The sequence below is a fragment of the Apodemus sylvaticus genome, chromosome X (genome assembly GCF_947179515.1).
Source record: "Apodemus sylvaticus chromosome X, mApoSyl1.1, whole genome shotgun sequence".
Lineage (NCBI taxonomy): Eukaryota > Metazoa > Chordata > Mammalia > Rodentia > Muridae > Apodemus > Apodemus sylvaticus.
Window position 1 is genome coordinate 7,621,271 of NC_067495.1, and position 24,565 is coordinate 7,645,835.

The 24,565-nt window shown below is 38.9% G+C and overlaps 1 protein-coding gene across 1 annotated transcript in view; it reads right to left on the bottom strand.

Annotated features, from left to right (window-relative positions):
• Positions 1-10,171: 10,171 nt before the first annotated feature.
• The window catches only part of Usp9x (ubiquitin specific peptidase 9 X-linked), a 110,227-nt gene continuing 95,833 nt past the window's right edge, over positions 10,172-24,565 (bottom strand). The window contains exons 36-42 of the mRNA XM_052171588.1: positions 24,306-24,491; positions 23,705-23,925; positions 23,528-23,616; positions 19,972-20,128; positions 19,396-19,608; positions 18,267-18,362; positions 10,172-15,086 (exon numbers count right to left, since the gene is read on the bottom strand). Of these exons, the coding sequence (XP_052027548.1) occupies positions 14,949-15,086; positions 18,267-18,362; positions 19,396-19,608; positions 19,972-20,128; positions 23,528-23,616; positions 23,705-23,925; positions 24,306-24,491 (1,100 nt within the window). The 3' untranslated portion in view covers positions 10,172-14,948. The remainder of the gene's footprint in view (positions 15,087-18,266; positions 18,363-19,395; positions 19,609-19,971; positions 20,129-23,527; positions 23,617-23,704; positions 23,926-24,305; positions 24,492-24,565) is intronic.

Genomic DNA, 24,565 nt, shown 5'->3' on the forward strand with positions numbered 1-24,565 from the left:
GTATTGGCCAGGTGTACTAGCTCAGGCTTTTAACTCCAGCACTCCGAAGTCGGAAGCAAAATAAATACTGTGAGTTTGACTTCAGTCTAGTATACATTTAGTATACAAAGTAAAACTGTAGCAAGCAAGCAAGCAAACAACGAAACAATGCAGCAACAAAAGTGAAGGCAAGTTAAAAAATGAAAAAGGTAACAATATAACAAACCACCAGGGTTATATCAACCAGGGAACCAGGCAAGCCAAAATTGCCATCCTTTCTCATTTGTTTGTCACCATCATTGTTTATTCCCTTGTAGTACTGGGATGGAAGGAGGATTCCTGCATGCTAGTCAAATATTCCCCTAGTGTGCCATGACCTGCCATCCTGTGTCTGTTTCTCCCTCTCAGGGTAGCCAGGCACTTTGTGCACATGACTGGACTGGAGAAAGGGAAGTTAGTCAGGCACTGGGTGGGGGGGGGGTACCGGCAGGATCTTGGTCAGCTGTGAGTGTTCTGGTAAAGAACACCCTGCCCTCCCCTCTCTCCCCATCCCCCCAGGAATAGGTTCAGAAAACTGGTTCAGTTTAACAGGGTGGGGAGGAGAAAAGGGATTTATGCCCTTGAGGACATGATCACGGTCTCTAGGGAAAGGTTTATGGGGCTGTATACAATTGGCCAGGACAGCAGTGTTGGAAGACACTTCATCTGCATACTCAGGGTCTGTAGGGGAAAGGGACCGTATAAGGTCAGACAAGAAATGAAGTCTCAATAACGATCAGTGTAGTAAATTCTTACTAGGGTTAATGGTGGGAGAACACCAGGTTTGGAGAAGGGCTATTTGTGCCTTTCCTCCAGCCTTGAGCAAGCTAAACAGACCTTAATTGTTTGCCATGGTTAGTCTTCTGACCTAGATGGGAGTCTCCTGCCTTGCCCACCTGCAGCTTCCTGCAAAAGCAGACTGCTCACTGAGCTTGTTTTACAACAGAATTCACCTGAAATAAAGCAACAGGATCCAGCTGAAACATGGGGATGGGTCCTTGGGTCCCCCCCCCCCATATATTCAGAGCAGAACATTTAACTTTGAGTCTTGTTCAGAACTTTTGTTGTGGCTTGTTATTTTTCTGGCACGCCCATACTATTCCATCCCCAGCTCTCCTTCCAGGTCTACTCAGTTTTCCTTGACTGCTGGACAACTATAGGTGGCGCCGGAATGAGGGGACTATACACAGAGAGACAAACTGAGGATGCTATCTTTGGTGTTGCTTCACAGAAAACAGAAGAAGCTCTATATCTGGCACCATAAGCAACATACAGTATTAATGTTAGCACTTTAAATTTCATCTTTTGAAGGCTATTGTTGCAAGGGTACAAAAAGGCTAGACTGAGTCATCATCAGCCCAATGCTGACATCAGCTAGGGGTGACAGTGCACTGGTATGGGGAATTTTATATAGCCAATTGTCTGCAGCCTCCAAGAGCTGCTTCAGGTGTGAGGAGTAGGGCTTACAATAAAAGAAAAGTAAAGTAAAGTAAAAGCAAAACAAAAACAAAAGATGCTAGATGCTACAAATGACATGCAAGAGAAAGAGAAAAAGAGAAGGAAAATGGATTTCAGAGCTCTCCTAGGGGCAGGAGGAAATCAGGAGATGTCCTGCTTCCTCCCTGTCCCCTACTGGAGATATTCTTAGTTCTGGTCGCATCAAGTTCTCTTCCCTCTCTGTATTGTCTCTTTGGTGCACCAATCTGTCAATGTGTCAATTTATGTCTGTTTTTGTTTCATTGTTTGAATGACTGTTGCTCTATGTTTCATGTTGAAAAGGAAAAAAATGGTTAAAATTTTGTCTGCTGGCCATCCATCTCTTGATTCATTCTCAGTCTGCACAGTGGAGGCTGATTTAAGTTGCCCTGCACCCTGATCCAGGAGTCAAGCACAGCAGGAAAAGCTGCTTTTAAAGGGGGCTACCAGCTTCTCAAGTTCTGGGGCAAATAAGTAGGTAATTGTTTTTTCCTAGAAAAAAATCTCTGCAATTGTGATTACTGGGTTCAGGAAATGACAAGGTGCTTTTTCTCTTGAAATTATAGCTAGAAAAAGTAAAAATTTTGTTAGGGCCAAATTTATAAGATTCGTATAGCCGCTTCATTTTGTTTCTGACTTGTCTTAAAGGCATAAATATGTCTTCCTTGTCTTGGTTATAGAGTATTGACTTATAAGTTGTTGGGTATTAAAAAAATTGTAACATTGGTAACAAGAAAATTAGCTTAAAACTGGTAACTCTGGGTTGGAGTCATTTTAAAACAACAATGCATGGCATGAACCAACCCAGGACAAACAGGCCTCTAAAAATACTTCTAAATTGGGATAATATTTTGTAATTATTATCATAGAAACTAGACTTATAAAGGATAATATTTAAAACAACATCTCTTTAATGAGGTATTAAAACTTGTACTGTCATGCATTCATATATAAGAACTGGCAGCCAAACTTTCTAACATGAAAATAATGATTTTGGTATTCTATTGATTTTAAAGAGAATGGATTGTTTAAAATTAGGTTTGCTTTTCAAAGTTGTGTTTCTGCTCTAATATTGCAAAAGAAACTTAAAAATTATGGTTAAGCTGCCAGTGTTCCATGGACTGTAGCTTGCAGTTCGATCACAAACTCAGGATTCTTAACTCACACATATTTTGTAATTAGGATGATTGCAAGAGTAATAAAACTTAAAAACAGCTGTGGCCAGTATGAGCCCACTGCCCCTTTTATACAAGTTTTATTGGATACAATGTTAGAAGTAAAATTTAACCCCCTAAGATTGGAAAGGAGATCTCAGTGGGAATTTATTTAATATCAAACCGGCACCTGATGAACTGTTTCAGGAACGTGTGAATAGACTGCTAAAAAACAGCTAGTAGAATTTTCAGAGACCCTCAAGCAGGGGTTCCTTTTGTTATACAATTGTCTTATGAGAATGCTAATTGAGCTCGCTGTGGCCATCTGGCCATACGAAGCAAAGACAGACTTATATTTGTCTTTGTGCAGAAATTGGACCCTCACACAATCAGGGTCTGGCAATGGCTGCTGCCTCACAGGAGACTACAGTACAAGCAATGCTTTCATAGTGCTGAAGTGATATGGAATGTTTTAAGTATGGGAGCAAAAAATCATTTTAGGAAAGGCTGTCCAAATATTAGAAGCATAGACAGACAGTAGAATGGATACCCTGAAATCTGTCCTCACTGCAGGAGGGGTAACCATTGGGCCTGGCCTCAGGCAATAGGATCAGATTAAGAAATATTTACATCTGAGTTATTGCAAGGCTCAGAGCTGCCTCACAGAGGTTTGTGTGGCACTGCTTTTGTCTTGCAAACCCTGCCTAGGAAGTTTCAGGTTGAAACAGCATTATTACAGATCAATCCAGGTGTTGTTCAAAATAAAGTTCAACCCAGCCGAGCAGTGGTGGTGCATGCCTTTAATCCCAGCACTTGGAAGTCAGAGGCAGGGGAATTTCTGAGTTCGAGGCCAGCCTGGTCTATAGAGTGAGTTCCAGGACAGCCAGGGCTATACAGAGAAACCCTGTTTCGAAAAACCAAATAGATAGATAGATAGATAGATAGATAGAGTCCAAACTTAAGATTTATGAACAGTTAATGAGGCTATGGAACTTTCAAAGGCATTATAATTTGGCCTGGCCATATAGAATTATTATGGATTTAGAGGGTTGTTTTTTCCTTTGCATCCTGATAATTTAAAAGAGTTTGCTTCTAGTGAGCTTGTAATCATTGGAAAGTTTTGCCTCTAGGAATGGCCTTACATTATGTAAAAAAAAAATTGTCTCAATACAAGAAACTAGAACTTTGAATCTTTCAGTGTATATTGTTTATTATATGGAGAGTATTTTATTTTTTTTTAATTTTTTTAAGATTTATTTATTTATTATATGTAAGTACACTGTAGCTGTCTTCAGACACTCCAGAAGAGGGTGTCAGAACTCATTACGGATGGTTGTGAGCCACCATGTGTTTGCTGGGATTTGAACTCAGGGCCTTCAGGAGAGCAGTCAGTGCTCTTAACCACTGAGCCATCTCTCCAGCCCTGGAGAGTATTTTATTATCTGATCACTCTGATGGAGTTTTACTACAGGTCTTTGCTCTTATACAATGGGCTTTAAAAATTTTGGAGTGGCTGTTGCTCTAGAAAAGATTCAAAGACAATATATCTTTTTCAATATTTGTAGCCTCAGTTATATCCTAGAAAAACTGTGGCACAGAAAATTCAAGAAAGAAAAGATGATTTACTTCAAATTAGTTTTAAAAGCTTCTAGGAGATGTAAATTGGCTAAGACCTCACCTTAAGCTCATGTGACAGGAGGACTTAAGCCTTTGATGTTAGCCAAGTTTCAACAATCTATTATAAAGCTGCTGCAGTGCTAATAAAGAATTGTAGGATAGAATTTTGAAAATATTTTGGAAAGACTGTCTTAAGAACCTGATGAAACATCTATTCCTTGTTTTAAACAGCAATTAAATTGGTTATTGCAGAATACTAATATTTGGCCCATTACATGACAAATTTTTTAGGCAAAATTGATAATCATTATCCAGTAGACAAGTTGTTAAAATTTGCTTCTATGCATGCTTTTGTATTTCCTGTAAATTTATGTAGGCATTCCATAAAGAATGCATCTACTGTATTTATAAACAGCTCTTCTATGGGAGAGAAGTATATGTAATTGGATCACATATTTATTCTTATGAGTTTCCCTCTACTTCAGCACAGATAATTGAATTGCATGCTGTAGCCACTGTTTTTAAAATGTTGAAAAATCAAGCTTTAATTTACATACTCATAGTATGTGTGTGTGTGTCTGTGTGTGTATATATATATACATATATACACACAGACACACACACACAAATATATATATATATATATATAAATCTCAGGGCTTACAATTGCATGAAATCGTTCCTTTTTTAGATACTGATAATTCTCAAATTTTGCAATTATCTATGCAAATACAACTCAAGTAAAGGAAAAATACTGTTCCTTTAAGGGACTGGTTTTAGACATTCAAGAGCTCATCCTGGATTGCCTGGACAGACCCTTAAGGCAATGCCATAGCAGATATGTATCCCAGACAGATTATAGGCCTTTCATAGGAACAATTGGCCATATAATCTCATTCTTTACATCATCAAAATAATAATAGCTTGAGACAATAATTTGGTATTTCTAGAGAATGTGCACATCAAATTGTAAAGACTTATTCTTAGTGTCCTCAATTTCTACCTGTACCACATAATGGTGTTAATGCTCGAGGACTTATACCTAATCAATTATTGCAAATGGATACTCATATTTCTTATTTTAGAAAAGTAAAATATGCACATGTGACTATTGATACCTTTTTAGGCTTTCTAGTTGCAACTGCTTTAACAGGAGAAGCAAATAAAAATGTCATTGCCTGCATTATTTTTCTGTGCTTGGTGTTCCAAATCAAATTAAAACAGAAAATGGAACTGGCTATTACAGTCAAGCATTTGTGATGTTTTGTCAACAATTTAATGTTACCAATATTACTGGGATTCCTTATAATTCTCAAGGACAAAGTATTGTGGAACTTTCAAACAATATCTTCTTAAAGAACAAACAGGGGGGAATTATATCCCCATGTACATTATTTCAATCATGCTTTTTATTTTAAACATTTTTAAATTTGGACACCAAGGAACTTCTTGCTGAGTGTCTATAGCAACTAGGCAGACTCATGCCTAGGTGAGATGGAAGGATCCACTTATTGGCATATGGCATGATCCTCATCAGGTTTTATTATGGGAGTGAGGTTCTGTTTTTTCACAAAAAGAAGACGGAGTCCAATGAGTGCCTGAAAGATTGGTCAGTCAAATGGACACAGATACTGAGCCTTCTAATAAGTATGATTCCAATTATGAAGAGCACTTTTCCGCTCTTACTGGAGAAGTAATAGTTTTCTGTTAATTCTCAAAGCCACCTCCCATTCTCCCAGTGGCCAGAATTTGTGTCTGATCTTTGCTAATTAGCAGCTGAATTGAATATCTGGGAATTCCCCACAGACAACTTTAATCCTATTGTTTTTAACTTTTGACTTTGTATCTTAAACAGATTGGTTGCCTTCACACAGGATCACTTTCAGCAAGCTCAGTTATTCACCATGACAGTTATTCATCTCTATGAAGAAATGCATCGAGTGCATATTCATGTGTCCTTTGTGGCTTTGGTCCAAATAGGAAAAAGGTGTGCTAATGAAGGCTGATAGCCAGAGATGGGAAGAAGCTGTAGTTCTTGAGCTCCTATCAACCTAAGACAGAGGCAAGGGCCAAAAGGCCATATTTGTTTATAACAAACACCAAAAAAAAGGTCATGTTTGTTCAAATAAATACAAACAAGCTACATAATATTTTGGTTGCTCTGGACCTAGAGGGCTTCCCAATTGGACTGCATTCTCCCAGATCCTTCACATGGTGGCCATGCCTCTCTGTCCTGCATTCTTAGGAGTGGCATCTCCTCTCCTTCACACTCTCCTGGCCTAACGGATCTCCTCCTTCCTCTCCTGGTTCCAAACCTGGGAATCCTTGAATCCCTCTTCTGTCTGTCCTGCCCATCTATTGGTTGTTGGCATTTTTATTTACCAATCAGAAACAAATGGGGGCTGGTTCCCTCATTGTCTGACAAGTGGACTCTTGTGCAAACAATTTTGGGAACCCAAATTAACAGAATACTAGCAGCATTAGGTCAAACCCGCTACAGGCGGGGAGATAGCCAACTGCTGCTGTCCTGTCTCCGGGGTTGAAGCTGTCTCTCAAGTCTTCCTCTGTGTCCTTTACAGTCCCACAATAACCCCCAGTCTACCTTTGGAAATTGATTTGGAACCAACATATATGGTTTTGTGTTCCTGCATGCGTGTGTGTGTGTGTGTGTGTGTGTGTACACGTGCGTGTACACATGTGCATGTGCCTGCAGAAGCCAGAGGATCTGGAGCTGGAGTTCAAGTATTTATTGGCCTGTCCATGTTAGTGTTGGGGCCTGCAAAAGTAAAAGGCCTTCAGTTGAACCCTCTCTCCAGCCTCCCACCTTATACGTTGACAGCATCTACATCTGGGACCTTGAGTTCATTGATTGGCTAAACTGGTTGATCCCGGGTCTTCTAGGATCTGTCACCACCTCCCTATTATTGGGGTTATGGGCTCATTGTCTGCCTCACTTTGATGGATCTTCAGACAAAAGCCTCTCATCCCTGCACTGAAGAGAGAAGAGGGCAGAAGGAACAGAAGCTCAAGAGCACCCCAAGCAACTAAAGAGAAAACCCAGTCCCTAAACCCATATGTGGTGGTGACCAACTTTAATCCCAGCATTTGGAAGGCAGAGGTGGGATGATCTCTGGATTTAAGGCCAGCCTGGTCTACAGAGTGAGTTTTAGGATAGCCAAGGCTACACAAAGAACGGGAGGGAGGAAGTGACAAGTCCTCAAGACTCATGAGCAGGCTATCAATTAATATGAATAAACCAACTTTGCATTTTATCCTGGGGGACATATTCTGAGGTGAGTAGGCCTAAGAAGCAGGCATGAGCTAATGTTCTCCATAGAGGCACTGCTCCACTGTGCAGGAGAACTCAAGTGCTAGCTGTTAGATGAAGATTGATCAATGCAACCACGAGCAAATAAAGAGGAACCTGACCTCTACAGACATATTGTCCTTTAATCAGAACAATGAAAAAGATCTCTCTCCACTGGAGTGGAGACTGTGCACCCAGGCACAAGGGTCTGAAAAGGGAACCCTTCAGGTAGAAGATTCCATCTGCAAGTCTATTCCTCTGTAGTCTCAAAGTTGTAGATACCAACAGGTTGCTAGATTGGCTGTCCAGAAAATCCAGGGATTCTTGTTTCCAAGTGCTGGGACTCAGAGATATGTTGCCATCCGGGTGGTGGTGACTCACACCTGTAATCCCAGCACTCTGGGAGGCAGAGGCAGGCGAATTTCTGAGTTTGAGGCCACCCTGGTCTACAGAGTGAGTTCCAGGACAGCCAGGGCTATACAGAGAAACCATGTCTTAAAAAAAAAAACAAATCCAAAAAAAACCAAAACATAACAGATATGTTGCCAGGTGGTAGTGGTACATGCCTTTAATCCCAGCACTTGGAAGAGAGAGACAAGCAGACCTCTGAGTTTGAGGCCAGCCTGGTCTACAGAGTGAGTTCCAGGGTAGCCAGGGCTACAGAGAAACTCTGTCTCCAACCAACCAACCAACCAACCAACCAATTCTATATATTAAGAGCCACTTATAAACACAATTAATCAACCACAGTTGGTGTGTGGAAACATGTGAGGTCAGATGACAACTTATCAGGGTAAGTTGGTTCTTTCTTATTTTGTGGGTCCTGGGGACAGAACTCAGGTTTCTAGATTTGGTAGCAAGCACTTTTACCTGCTAAGCCATCTCTCTGGCCCTTAACTTTTGAAAAATATTTATGAGTGTTTTGGCTGCATGTATGTATGTGTACTATTTTATGTGCCTGGTGCCCATGGAGCTATGAATGGTTGTATGAAGTAGAAAAATATATTTGCTAGATAGATCCTGGCTGGACTTAGGGCTAAAGCTGATGCCAGCCTGACCCTCATGCATGTATGGCACATACAGGAACTTTTGCTAACCTGAACGGTTTGCTTGTGTAACTGCAAGACTTTCTGCTCCTGATCAAACAAAAACACTATGGTGACACAACTGTGCCCTATTCTTATGAAAAGTTCATATCCTGTCATGCTTGCTAACAGCTATTGAAATTACATCAACAGGATGTTCCAACCTGTGGCTTTTACTTTTATATAAAACCTTTGTTTGGGGGATCTCTGAATTTGAAGCCATCCTGGTCTACAGATCAGGTTCCAAGACAGCCAAGACCACACAGAGAAACCCTACCTTGAAAAGCGAAGTGCATGGCCCAGCTGTGTCTGTGTGGCTCAATAAAAACTTCAGATTCATAGAGTTCATCTTGTGCTTTTCTTCTCTTGGGCGAGAATAGCCTGACCATAAACAAGTGACCTTGGGAACCAAACTAGGGTCCTCTGCAAGAGCAGTTAGGTGTTTTAACTTGACCCCTCTCTCCAGGTCCCACCTTTAACTATTTTTAAACTAACTTCATGTCAGGACTCAGTATTTAGTGGAAATTCAGGTGACATGGTATTTGTTCTTTGGGTTCTAACTTTGTATGTGTACTTATAACTATTACCACATCCACTCAGCTTTTAGTCCATTCTGCACTTTAAAACACTTAAATGGTGCCAGCAAGATGTTTCAGTGCATAAAAAAAAGCACTTGCTGCCAAATCTGACAACTTGGGTTCAGACCCAAAGGGTGAAAGGGAAAGAACCCACTTCCACAAGTTCCAGTTGTTCTCTGACCTCGAGATCATTGCATTGGCATGCATGCACCCCTTCCCCAATCACATACTGTGATAAACACCATCTTTGTTTTTTGAGTCTATCACATAGTTCTGGCTTTCCTGGGACTCACTTTGTAGACCAGGCTGGTTTCATCATCAGAGATCCACCTACTTTGCTTCCTGAGTGCTAGGACTAAAAAGTATGCACCAACATGGAGGCTTCTACCATCTTTTTATTGAAACAGAGTCTCTGCGTACCTCTACCTCCCTAGTGCTGAGACTACAAGTGTGGGTGACTCGTACCTGACATGTAGGTTCTGCAATTGAGCTCAGGTCCTAATGCTTACTGGCAGCATTGCATTGACCAAGCCATTTCTCCCAGCCTGCAATTCTGTATGTTCCTGAGCTCATTCAATGTTCCAATGACTAGGAAAGAAATGTATGTAAACACAGCAATAAGACAAGCAACCAAATGGGTTCTCATCAAATTTCCCTAAAGTGATTTCCCCTCCTCACTGGTATCTGACTTGGTGAGACAGTATGTTCTGAAGCATTAAGGAACAGTTGTGCACAATTGTACCTCAGCAAAAATGATTCCCTACATTTCATAAATTCAGAGGGAATCTTTTTAAAAATGTGCTTATTTTGTCATGGTTATATTTCTAGGCTTAAGATGGCTTAGTGGTAAGAGTGCTAGCTTGCCTAGTACATGGAAGGCCCTCGGTTCTATGCCTGGCACAGCGCACTAACAAAAACAAAACCACAGAAACCCAGTCAGGGTGGTGGCACATGCTTTTAATCCCAGCACTTGGGAGACAAAGGCAAACGGATCTCTATGAATTCAAGGCCAGCTTGGTCTACAAAGAATTCCAATACAATCAAGGGCTACACAGACAAACTCTGCCTTGAAAAACCAACCAAAACATCTCAAAGTCAAATGCAAGGGACCAACACAACATGGAACTACTCTCGGACTGTCATGCCGCATGATTTGTGTTTACATTAGGGTCTCATTCCTAAGAGACCATAATCTCATATATGCAAGTAACTCCCTAGGGGTCTAATGTTGCGCACTTCTTGTCCCAAATATTTAGGTAAGGGATACTCAACTGATTCTTAAAATTTAAACAGAAATGGGCCACTAATTTAGAGTTTCCTAAAAGGCAAGAATTTTGTATTTGATTTGGTTCTATTATACTTTTGAAATAGGGCATTTAGCACAAATTAAAGTAGATGATGACCATGAACTCCTGATCCTCCTCCTAAGTGGTGGGTTCATAGGTATGTATTACCATACTTTGCCCTGATTCTGCTTTAAAAAAAAAAAAGTGGGACAGGAAGGATGAACAGGAAAATCAGCTGTAAACCTGGCACTTTGGAGGCTGTGACAAAAGGTCAGTTTGAGGTCATCCTGGGTTACAGTGAATTCAACCAGCTTGAGCTATAGAGGTAAGCTGTTTCAGTAAAATCAAATGCGAGGAATATTTGGGAGGCCTCTCTTTAGCAGTAATCCTTAGGGAAGCATCAACAGGCTCTAAATAATTCAAGGGCCAAATGTGGCTGTGTGATACAGCACTTGCCTATAAACAGTTGATGCCCTGCACACCACTGCTAGCAATATAGGGGGAAACCCTAAGTTAATAAATGAAAGAAAAACCCAAATTTAATTTATAAAGTTTTATTTTTGTATATGTGCTAGATCTTACGAACTGCGGACAATCTTTATGTCAGTTTGTTGGTGTGTAAAAGGCTAAGAAGTATGTGAGATTTGGGTGGTGAAATTTCCTTTTGGGAACCCCAATTCCAAAAAAATTGCACTCATTAGTGACTTTAAAATGTGGTTCATCTTCCCCCTTACACCTGTAAGCTTGGAGGACAAGTGCTACATACTTCTGCAAACACAAAATAATCATTAGAAATACAATCGGCAGCAAGTTCTTAATACATTCAGCACTTCTGTAGTGATTTGTCACACCCAAACCCTTTTCAAATTTGCAACACTCATGTTGGTGCAGGACCAATTCTGGTTGGGCCCTACAATGAAACCAGTACTAAGAATGGTTTTGTTGGTAACACAGAAGCTGGGGCAAAGGGGTGCTGTTTTCCTTTATCAGCAGTCTGTCCTCGTACCTTCAAACTAGAAATAAAAACTGGGCACTTATCACAAAAAGGCAATTTTCTAAAATTCTAAATAAGGCAGGATATAGCCACCAAATTAACCACAAAATTAACAAAGTAAAATAGTTCATGGGAAAACAAAACCTGGAAAAATACTAATAAAAACCCAAAGAACTATGCCAAAGTAGTCACCTGAATGTTCAGACTGTTGCTTTCCTTTACAAAAGTAATTCAAATAAAAAAGGCTCCTCATCTTTTTAACCAATGTGAGGATTTAAGACTTAAGTTGTTACTGTCCACTAATAAAAGTTAATCATGAAAATAGAAAACATTTGAATAATTCTAGGTCTGTATAATTATAGCTAAGAGACAAAAAAAAAAAAAGCTGGGAAATCACTGAGGAAAAAAAAATCAATGAAAAGAGACAAAGCCCATATATGATTATGCTTGTATTTCTGCCTCTGCGATGCTGAACATGAGAATTCGGTAGGTGGAGGGCTTAGAAACAGCAGCAATATGGTGTTTACCAAGTTGTACACAAAAATACTTAGATCCGACTGGGCAAAGGCCCAGTTTACACAGTTGCACAATAAAATCTCTTCAGTCTTACATTAACAGATTCTACTGTCTTCAATAGAGCAATCATGCCATTTAGAAACGTGGGAGTACTTCAAACGAAGACTAGTGATTCTGCAACAAACATTTAAAGGAGAAAACATATGGCTCAAAATAAAGTTGAGAGAATCAAATAACTTTCAGGCACTTTAAGACTTGAAATTTAAAATGTGCCACTTATGTTTTAGAGAAAGACCTCGAAATCACCACTATGTTGCTCTTACAATAACATGCATCTTAAAATTTCCGGTTATACATTAATGCTTAAAGAGTGAATATAGAAAATAATTTGCACAAACAAACAAAAATAACTCTGTTCACCTTCCCTCACTCCTAATCACAACACAGGCCCACTCTTCCTCAAATGAAGGGAACCATGACTCATAAGCCCTCATCATGTGGAACTGGTGGGCTTATACACTTAAAGCAACTACTGGGGGTGGGGGAATAGAATCCCTCCAAGAAACATTCACAGCCTTTGAAAATGTCAAGTTTTCTCTTATTTAGAAAGTCACTAAGTTTTTTATGTATTTCATAATTTCCTTAAGAAGCAGAAAATACCAAAGTTGCATGTCGGATGGTAAGATAACGTAACAAGTACCAGTTACTTGTCCAAACAAAGCTATCCTACTTCACTACTTGAAGAACTTTTTAAAACTTCCAGTTGGAATTGCAAACACTGTACAACCTTTGCTCAAACTTTAACTCAGGCTGGAGGTGCAGCTCAGTGGTAGAGCTCTTGCCTGGAGTACTTCAGGTCCTGGATCCCCAGGCTCCAAAAACAAAAGCAAATTCTGATGTAAACAGAATCTATCTGGTGTCAAAAATTGCTAAAATTACAGGAAGCCTAGAAGCAGAACTGTGGAATACTGCAAATAAGATACCTAAACCTTTACCTTAAATACTGCCCCTTTTAAATCACAAAATAACATAATGCTCAATTTTGCTTCTACTTTGATCAATGCCAACTATAGCCTTAAATCATTCTCCTATCAACTGAATCATAAAAAATACAACCAAGCTTGTGCTCATTAAATACACATGTATATAAAAACATACAAAAAGTACAAGATTGATTGTTAGGGAACTTTTACAGCGTCAACATCCTGTTCTCCAAGTCTTTAGTAAAGAGCCAAAGACCCCATCTTTCTATGCACAAAAAAATGAGACTAAAATCTTCACTGCAGGTTAAGTCTACACATGCTATGCACAGTAATCAACTTTCCAGCCAGAAATATGCAGTCTCAGGTGGGGGGAGGGGGAAGGGGAGAGAGAGAGAGAGAGAGAGAGAGAGAGAGAGAGAGAGAGAGAGAGAGAGAGAGAGCAGAGAAGATATCAAAACAACCCCCAAACACACCACAGGACAAAAAGTTCTTCTTAAATCAAATTCTATTTGCAAATTCAGCAAAATAATTTCTATAAAATAAAACAGCAAAATATTTAAATAGGGTAGGTTGTATCTGTTTGCAGGGGTATTTGGTTTTAGACAGGTTCCAAAAAACACATATTCAAGCCACCAATTTTCTTTGAAATACAGTTTTAACTGATTCCTTTATTTTTATTCAAATTGTTTATTCTGAAATTTAATTCCTCAATTATATTAACTACCAGTAATTTTTTAAATTAGACCCTGCTTTGAATGTTAAAATTTTTGGAATAGTGGAAAAAGGACCTCGGACAATTTTTGCTTTCAAGTAAAATTATGACTGAGCAGAGAATCAGCCAGAGACCTTGGTGCAGAGGTACTCCAAAGACTGTGGGATTCTGAGGACTTCCGCATCACTGGGATTCAGCAGAAAGACAGTTTGAAAAGAGTCACTTAGTAAGCTCTAGCAAAGCACGAAACAAGCACACCAAATACAGTCTACTAGGCTCCAGCCAGCATACTGGCGTAGCAAATTTTTGTGTATTTGTTTTAAATCTTTCAAAATTCCCATTACCACGTTGATAAGTTTAATTGTTCTTTATTCTACCCAGAGATCACACAGTCAAACATGAGAAGAACACGTGTGTAATTGAGAACCGATTGCTTGTCACAGTTCTCCCTCAGTCTGTATTTTATAATCTAGGGTTTAAGAAGGAAAGCTCCGAGCAATGCAGATGCCATGTAAGGACAACTGCAGTCATTATGTAATATTTCTTCACTGGCTACACTAACTTGTGTGAAGCCATGCTAAATGTTACAGCATATCTATAGCTTCAAAGTGATTAACCTAACATCAGAATAAAAAGGCAATGAAAAAGACTAGAAACATAGTACATCACCAATTTTCCACATCAACCAAATAAATCAAAAGGTAATCAGCCTTACATTGCTCATAGTAAAATTGACTTCAGTGGCAAACAATGAACACGAAACTATTGGTGTGACATGAATGAATGGGCTGTTTTGTTGATGTTGATTTACTTTTTGTTTTTGTAAAGGAGGTGATCCAACGGCCACAAGGTAGGCAACACTGGCAGCAGAGAGCAGTGGGTATAACAAGAAAATTAATGTAGTTTTGTAGATCTGTGAGTCTCATGAAGAAAAAAAATGTTTCTTGCTTAAGAATTAACAGTCAAACATTAATATACTATATACACCTTTGCCATTTACACATTAGCATCAGGCCATTTATTACAAAACACTATACACTTTCCACTGCAGGCGGGTTATATATTGACAGCAAATTTCTGCAGATAAGACAATGAACAAACTCTCCACTCCATGTTGATTAGGAGTAGTTTTTCTAGTTTGAAATATTAACCAGACACAGAAAAAAGTTGGACTGTAAGGCCTGGGTGCACAGTCTTGATGGAACCAGTTAATATGTGCATTTCACTGATCCTTGGTCTGAGGTGGGGACACTTCTTCACCTCCTTCATAATTTTCTTGTGCTCGTTGGCCAGTTCTCTGAGGGTTGTTCATGTGATGTGCTGCTGGGCCTGTATATGGCTGTCCATGCACATGGTTATTCTGAAAGGGAAAAAGAAATCTCAGTATTACAAATTTTCCATGGTTGGATAAATGGATCAAAGGTAAGACTATGTACTGGCCAGACAGAGAACCATAGATGGGTTTCTAGCACCCATACCAAGTGGCTTAAACTGGCATAACTCTAGCTATAGAAGGATCTGACACCTGAATCTCTGATACTCACTTGCACAATATATAATTAAATATGGCAAAATAAATACAGGAAAAAAAAAACCATCCTTTGTAGCAGTAAGGACACTTAAAAATCATGAGTTGAAATTGGTAGGAACAGAAACATTTCTTTAACTCTTAGGACTTAAAACGTGAATTGAAAAGAGAAAAGTCTTACAGGCGAATACAAAACTTGGAACCCTAAAGAACACATGACTGGGTAGGTATGTATAAATCTTTGTCCGAAGGGTTTGCCTGAAGGAGCTGTTTTTTCTCCTTCTACCATAATGATCCTAGGGTCTGAACTCAGGTGGAGCTTGTGTAGTAAAACAAGTGCCTTTTACCCACTGACCTATTTTGTCCGCCCAGCTCCAAAAATTTAGGTGAAAGCCTGACAAATTAAAATACCCCATTATTGTTCTTAACTTACTCATCAAAAAGAATGATGTGAGGGGCTATCCTACATGAATTCTCTTTCTCACAGCATCTGATTGACCATAGGTACAACTGCTATATAGACAGAACTATTAATGTTAATTATTGTTATTGAAATCACAAAGCTAGATTAATGTCTGAGCTTTCTTGGAACTGAGCAAAGTAACTACTGTCATGATTCCCTAACTTTTTAAAAGATATGCACTACCTGTGCTGGCCTTAAAACTGTGCTGCCAGTTTAATCCCAGGATTCAGGAGGTAGAGGCAGGCGTATTTTTATTTGGAGTTCAAGGCCAGACTTGTCTACAAAGTGACTTCCTAGACATTTCGAGCTGTTAGACAAGAGAAACTCTTGTCTCAAAAATGAGAGAGAAAAAAAGAAAGAAAAATAGAAAGATTCACTATGTCAACTAGGTTCTGTCTGCCTCCACCAGTGATAGAATTACAGATACATCACAATAACTTTCTTTCGTCTTTTTAAATACTTGAACCTCATATGGTTAGGTGGTCTTTATAACCCCATAAGCCAGGTAAGATTTTAGGCTCCACACACTATTCCCCGCGGTTCCACTTACACCCTAAAAACTAAGACTACCTTCAGTGCCATTCTCAAGGCAGCACTTGGGAACGTTAGGAGATTATAGGCGCCAGGCAGCGGTGGCGCACGTCTTTAATCCCAGCAGTCTGGGAGACAGAGGCAGATGGATTTTTGACTTTGAGGCTAGCCTGGTCTACAGAGTAAGTTCCAGAACAGCCAGGGCTACACAGAGAAATCCTGTCTCAAAAAAAAAAAAATCCAAAAACAAAAAACAACAACAACAAAAATACAGGTAGCGGATCTTACTCCCATTTCCAATTTTTTTCTTTTTTTCCCTTTACTATACGAAAGTCTTTTTTTTTTCATTTTTTATGCAATACATTATTTACATTTCAAATGATTTTCCCTTTCCTGTATCCCCCTCCCTGAAAGTCCCATAAGCCCTCTTCCCTCCCCGTTCCCCAATCCACCCCTTCCAGCTTCCCTGTTCTGGTAATCCCCTACACTGCTGCACTGAGCCTTTCCAGGACCAGGGGCCTCTCCTTCCTTCTTCTTGGACATCATTTAATATGTGAATTGTGTCTTGGGTATTCAGAGCTTCTAGGCTAATATCCACTTATCAGTGAGTGCATACCATGTGTGTTCTTTTGTGAATGAGTTACCTCACTTAGGATGATGTTCTCCAGCTCCATCCATTTGTCTAAGAATTTCATGAATTCATTGTTTCTAATGGCTGAATAGTACTCCATTGTGTAAATATACCATATTTTCTGTATCCATTCCTCTGTTGAGGGACATCTGGGTTCTTTCCAGCTTATGGCTATTATAAATAGGGCTGCTATTGAAAGTGGAGCATGTGTCCAATTTTTTTTAAGACAGGGTTTCTTTGTGTAGCGCTGGCAATCTTCAAACTTAAGAGATCCACTTGCCTCCGCCTCCTAAGTACTGGAACTACTGTCTATAACCACCACCCCTGTTAAAGACAGGGTCTTAATATATAGCCCCAGCTGGTCTCAAACTCAGAGATCTGCCCACTTCTGTTTCTCGAGTACTGGGATTAAAGGCAAGTCATACACTCTTGAGTTTTATTACTCTGCACCATGCCAGAAAGCTAATTTTCATCTGTGTACTCTCGGCCCCTCAAAACATTTGACTTGGTCATATCTACATTTTAAGAAAGTTCCCATTCAGGATATTATTATTTGTTTTGGTTTTTTCAAGACAGGGTTTCTCTGTGTAGCCCTGGCTGTCCTAGAACTCACCTTTGTGGACCAGGCTGGCCTCGAACTCAGAAATCTGCCTGCCTCTGCCTCCCAGAGTGCTGGGATTAAAGGTGTGCGCTACTACCGCCCGGCCAGGATATTATTTCTTTACCTTACTTTTGTAGGTAATTATTTTGTAGGTAATTAACTTGACAATTAACCAAATGTCAAATTTCCAGTAATTTTTACTGTTAATGAAATCCTAGTCTAATTAAACAACAGCATTACTTCACTGCCATACCTTGTTTTCAGAATTTACTTGCAGACTTAGGCTAACAAGAAATGTCATCATAATCCTTCACACTAAGCAATGATTATCATTTTATATTGATAGTTTTACTCATTCTATACTAGTACAAGGCATACCTATTTGGTAAGGGAAATACCAAATTCTTGGAGCAAATTCAAATTTGTACAATGACCCCACTCCAACACATTCTTCTGATTATGCCCCCAAAGTTAGTCCAGAGTCATGGCAAAAGGCCATCTTTTATAATCAAGCATGAAATGAAATTGGTTCTAGAGCAGTGGTTCTCAACACCTTTGCAGGGGTAGATGGGTGGTTGTTAAATGAACTTTTTACAGGGATATCATCAGATATCATGGATATTTCATATTTAAATTATTATAACAGTATATAATTACAGGTATGAAGTAGCAATGAAAGTAATTTTATTGTTGGGAGTGACAAAACAAGGAACTGTATTAAAGGGTTACAGCACTAAGGTTGAGAACCACTGTAGAGGTTAACTCCAACATTTGACTTTTGTTTACCTGCTGATATTGAGATCCAGGGGAATGAGGGTACAATGGAGCATCTTCTGGTGGAGGTGATTCATGCTCATCTGGGGCATCTTGGTCATCTGGTTCCTAATTTTAAAGAAAAATAATTATGCAGGCAACATCAAGCTTACTGCTCACTTTGTTAACTTAGTAACAACTCTTAAAAAAACTGTGATTATAACTTCTGTATCTAAGACTCAGGGCACCTTCCCAAACATTGAACTGGCAGAAGACTGTAAGAGCCAGGGGGACAGGAAGTCCCCTGTGAACTATGTTGCCTAGAAATGTCAGGGAAGGTGTATCCAAACCGTCCCAACAACATGACTGCCTAAACAATGGATATGGATGGAGGAGGCCTCATGAGTCTTCGACCTTAGACAGGCAAACAAGGAATGCTGAAAACAGAAAAACTATTTCCTCCAAGTAAGAGCTCCCCAATTGATTATCCAATACCAAATGGTCAGACCTAAAGTCATAAGCATATAAATAACTTTATATACACTGAGCAGGTTGTTCTATTTATAGATTTAGAAACACAGATTAATGTAACATTTAAAGAAAAAGAAGTCATGAATCTGTGACAAAGCAAAGAGATGTGTGGGAATAGCTGAAAGAGGGGGAAATGTAATTATATTTTAATAAAGATCACTTCTTGTTTTCTAGAGGACCCAAGTTCCAACACCTACATGGCAACTCAAAACAATCTGTTAAGTCCAGTTTCAAGGGATCCAATATCCTTTCTTCAGGCCTCAATGGGCACCAGGCAGGCACATGGTACACAGACAAAACACCCATACACATAAACGTTTAAAAAACAATTATAACTGTTTAAATTGATATTTGGGTAAGCAGCATACCAGAGAGCTACAGCCTCTTAAAACAGGATCTTTTAACTATGATTTAAACTAATTTGGGTTCTTCTGGAAATAATTTTTAAGGTTATAACACAGTGATTTCTCCAGATAGAGGCATCCTCATTAATATATTACTACATATTAAAAGCAAACACAAATCTAGCAACAATCTTAATAGACACTATCATTAATACAGTCAATGGCCTATAAAGAATTACTTTGCTTTCTTCCATTTCTATCTCTTGTAGACTGGTGGCTTTTTTTACCTCCTCAGGACAGAGTTCACAAGCTTTTGCAAGTGTCATCCTAGCACTGTGTGATCTCTCCAAGAAATAGCCATTTGATGTTTCATTGCTTTGTACCGGAGGAGACCAATTGTTATAAGTATACTGAGGATTGCCAGTGTATGGTCTTCTTTCGAGTTCATCTCCAAGCCACTCCACTGCCCAGGTCCATTTCCTTTTAAGATCTCCATTGCCCTTCAAAAGTAAATAAAATCATGTACATTTAAGAGGATTGGGACTCTGTTCTTTTTTTTCTTGAAATAGTCTTGCTATGGTAACTATGGCTGTCTGGTAATTATTATATAGCTCAGGTTGTTGTCAAACCTGTGGTTGTCCTCCTGCCTTAGCCTCTATTCTGGGATTATAGATGTATACCCCACCCACCCCCATACCTGGATCAAAAGAGGATCTTAATACCATTTTTCCTTTTTTTCTTACTCTTTGTCATGTTGGGGAATTATACATTTGGGTAAGCAGTATACCAGAGAGCTACAGCCTTTTAAAACAGGATCTTTTAACTATGATTTCAATTTCTATGAAATAAGAAAACACCCTTACCTGCAGGATTTGGTAAGCAACAGGACAACTGCTAAAGAGGGCTACCATACATTTTATACACTGGTATGCTCTTTTTTGATAGTGATTCTTAGAACGCTGAATTGTGTCAAACAGCCCATCTCGGTCATCTGGAATTCCTTTAAGGGCATTATGAATTCTGAAAAACAATCAAACGGAAGATAAAGCTTCTAAAAATTAAAAAAGAAGTTAATATTTATTGAGTGTTTATTACATGCCACCCAGTAAATGTCTGTGGATTCAGTTGTTTCATAACAGAAAGTACCACTATTAAACCTTTGAGCAGCAGATGGGGAAATAGAAACAGCTTGCCTCGGGTCATATAGTTGTCAACTAGTCTGACAAGTCTGTATCCTAACTTTACTTGTTCAAAATGCTTTCGATATGAAGTTTAAATACATCATTAGAAGTAAATTCAGAACTCAAGAGTAACTCAAACTTTAAAAGTTAACACAGACACTGTAGTTGAGAATAATTTGCTTTAAGTAATTTGCTTGTGAGACAGGGTTTCATTATGCAACCCAGAATCGTCTTTACTTTTCAATATGACTGCCTCAGCTTCCAAACTCCTGAGATCACATGCTTATGCCATCATGCCCAGTATCTGTTTATTTTGTTAGATTATTATCTGCTAATAAACAAAATATGACAGATACCCGTAAGTATGACATCTACATTGAGCAGTAGAAAGAAACCAATACATGCTGTATGTAAAGCATCCTTGCAATTAATTAGACACAAAATGCTAAAATGTTGTATTTTTGCAAAATGATTATAACAGGCAAACTTATAGAAGCCAGCAGGTTGCCAGGGGCAATCAAGAGTGTATAAATGGGTACAGGCTTCTTGCGGTTTGATCAAAGAAATTGCATACAAACTACTCAAATTCTGTGTTGGGGGCAGCAGTGTGGAGGTTGAGGGGCTGGCCTAACCAATTTTAGATAAGTGCTTTGCCATTAAGCCACCTCAACTTACATTTATTTTTGTCAACTGATATAAAGTATTGAAACATTACTTTGCCATATCATACTTTCTTCCCACTAATATCAACAGTTTTCCAAATACCATCTTTAATGAGTACTATCTTTGTGTTGCTTCCTCATGTCTAACAATGCAGGACACATGGAGGACATTATAAATACTTAATATCTACTTACCAAACTAAAAAACAAACAAAAAGCACTATAGTATGAGATTACTTTCAAACTTAAGTTAATCATGAGTTTTTACTTACTACTTGAGATATTTTTCACATTAATCTAACCTGTTTTCATGCTACCACACTCTAAAAGCTATACAATCTTATGCTACTTTTAAAACAAAAATACTAGAAGCTAGACTGTATTAAAATCATCTAAAAAGTATCAATGGTGACAGCTTAGAACATTTTAGATTTAAGAACACTGACTTTTTGCTTACTGCTATTTTTATAACAGTAATTTGAAACAATGATAAAAAAGATAATTTCATACAAATTCATAAATTCTGGCACTTGTAATCCATTCCAGACTAAAAACATTTCTATTACTTTATATGTTGTAGTGTTCTTCCTGCATTTACATATATATACTACATATATGCCTCCTGGGTGCCTTAGGAGTCAGGAGGGTGCCAGATTCCAGAGAACCGGAGTTATATAGAGGTGTTTGAGCCACTATGTGGGTGTTGGGGAACCAAACATCATCATTTACAAGAATAAGTGTTTTTTTAATTGAATATCATCTTCATTTACATTGCCAATGGTAAAACCTTTCCTGATTTCCCCCTCCCCAACGACCCCCAAACCCCTCCTCCCACCCCCTGCCTCCACGGATATGCCCCTCCATCCAACAAACTCCCACCTCCCCTCCTCAGTTTCCCTTTGTTGGGGCCTCTATTGAGCTTTTACCTGACCAAGGACCTCTCCTCCCACTGATGCCCAACAAGGCCTTCCTCTGCCATGTTTTTGGCTGGAACCATGTGTACCCCTTGGTTGATGGTTCAGCCCCTGGGAATCTTGGGGCATCTGGGTGGCTGAAATCATTGTTCTTCCCATGGGGCTATAAACCCCTTCAGCTGCAACCAACTATTGGACTGGGTGTGGGGTCCCCAATGGAAGAAGTATTTCTTGTTTTTTTTTTTTGTTTGTTTGTTTTTTGGATTTGTTTTTTTGAGACAGGGTTTCTCTGTATAGCCCTGGCTGTCCTAGAACTCACTCTGTAGACCAGGCTGGCCTAGAACTCAGAAATCCGTCTGCCTCCCAGAGTGCTGGGATTACAGGTGTGCCCCACCCTAGAAGTATTTCTAATGGCCCAGTCATCTCTATAGCCACTATAATGGATAATCTTAAAAATCAATACTTAAAACTCTTTTAATCCCAGCACTTAAGAGGCAGATATAAGCCTCTGTGAGGCTTGCCTGGTCTACAGAGTGAGCACAGCTTTGGATACACAGTGAAACCTTGTGTATCCAACATAAAACAAACAAAAAACCCCAAACAAAAATAAGTACTTAATGTCACAGACAGCTAGCAAATATTTCAAGTTGCCCAGAATTCACGCTTTTCTAGCAGAGGTTGAATAAAGTAACTTTGTCTTGTTTCAATTTCAAATTACAAACAAGTGTCCTCTTTTGCTGTTATAATTGGCCTTCATATATAGCATTGAAGTACTGTCTAGTGTTATCTTACAGAAAGTGTACACATTAGGCGAGAGGTGGAAGAGTGCTGGCTTTTAAGTTCAATGTTAATGAGTTAGCAGTATATATTTATTAAGATACTAAAAAACAAAACAAACAAAGCCCCCCCCAAACACCCCAAACACATTTGTATGCGCATACAGCTAGAGAGATCTTGGTTTTCTCCTTCAACCATATGGGATCAAATTCAGCTGAGCTACTTTGAAACAACGTCTTGATGCAGCCCTGGCTGGCCTCAAACTCACAGAGATCTGCCTGCCTATCTCCCAAGTACTGGGATTAAAAGCATGTGCCTTTCTTTATGCTCTGCTCACCAGAACTATCATTAAGTAAGTACAGATTATGAGGTCAGTTATAAAACTAATATAATCTAAACCTAAAACAATCCTTGGATTTAATAATAAATTCTTATGTATAAAGTCTATTTGCTAGCTTTCTTTAATTAAAAAACAATTCAGCTGAATGATGTTAATATATTAAGTATATAACCTGGGCAACGGAAAAAAAAAAAACTAACAAAATCTGGAGAACTTGGGTAGTCACTTCTGTCTTGAGTTTTTTCCTGTAACACTGAACATTCACTAGAATCCTAGGGTGTTCTTGTTTTATTTTTTTAATGTGGGGGTGGTCAATTTCAATTAGATGAAACACCTGGGACTAAGGCTAATTAGCCTGATAATAAAAAAAAAGTAAGAGCCGGGGAGTGATGGCGCATGCCTTTAATTCCAACACTTACTTGGGAGGCAGAGGTCAGCCTGGTCTACAAAGTGAGTTCCAGGACGGCCAGGGCTACACAGAGAAACCCTGTCTCGAAAAAAACCAAAAAACACAAAAAACAACAACAACAAAACAAAGTATCCACCTGTGAGTCTGCCAGGAGTCTTCGATCAGTAAGATTTGTAAAAGCAGATCCAAATAGGGCCGGAGTTCGTAAGTATAGGAATATGCAACCTAGAAATAGGTTAAGACACAATGAATAATGTATAAACAGGTAATAAATCAAATCATAGAGATTTAACAATGGTTATGATTTCTTAACCTGCCAAAGAAGTTCACTGAGGACAGTAGATGAGAACTGAGGATTCTCCCAGCAGCAAAAGCGAAGCAATTTGACGGTCTCGTCAGAGTTACTGCAGTCTTCAATAATTTTCTTCACATAACTTGTTCTCACAAATAAAATGTCTACCACATTTTGTTGAATTGGCATTATAGGTTGTGATAAGTTAGGATCACCAAAAGGATTTGGAAGAGAAGGATTACCTATAATACAAATTTGTCAATGAACAACCAAAAAAGCTTTTCCACAGTAACAATGGAAACGTCTCAGAACATAGACTATAAATGTGTTTAAGAAAAAAATGAATTGTATGTCAAGTTTTCTAAGCATAAGAAAAGTAGTACTGTGTGTCATAATGACTAGGTATCCTAACATAAAATTTTTACTAATTTAACCCAGTAGCAAGCAGAAAAGGGTCCATTAAGCACGTGAAAAAGGAACAGGACTGCAAACATTGTAAAAAGTTCCAAGAGTGGACCTTCCTTCACACCCTTACTTTGTATTTAAGTATCTTCAGAACCATATTTAATCTAGTTCTAGATATGACCCAGAGTACCCAAAAGTATTGCCAAGAATACATTACCATTGATCGAAGACTGCATTCTTGAAGAGACATTGCAACAGCGGATGAGTTGTGACACTACTGAATATAATTTGCCTAATTCAGCATACTGATATTTAATTGGAGGACCAGGACCTTCATCTAAGGACACAAGCATAAAGGTAGCAGGTACACTCAGTTTGAGCAGCTGTGTTTTCTCTGCCACTCCTGCAGTGAAAGAGAGACAGAAAATAGGTAGAGAGGGAGCAAAACAGAGAAGGAAAATATTAGGATGGCAAGAA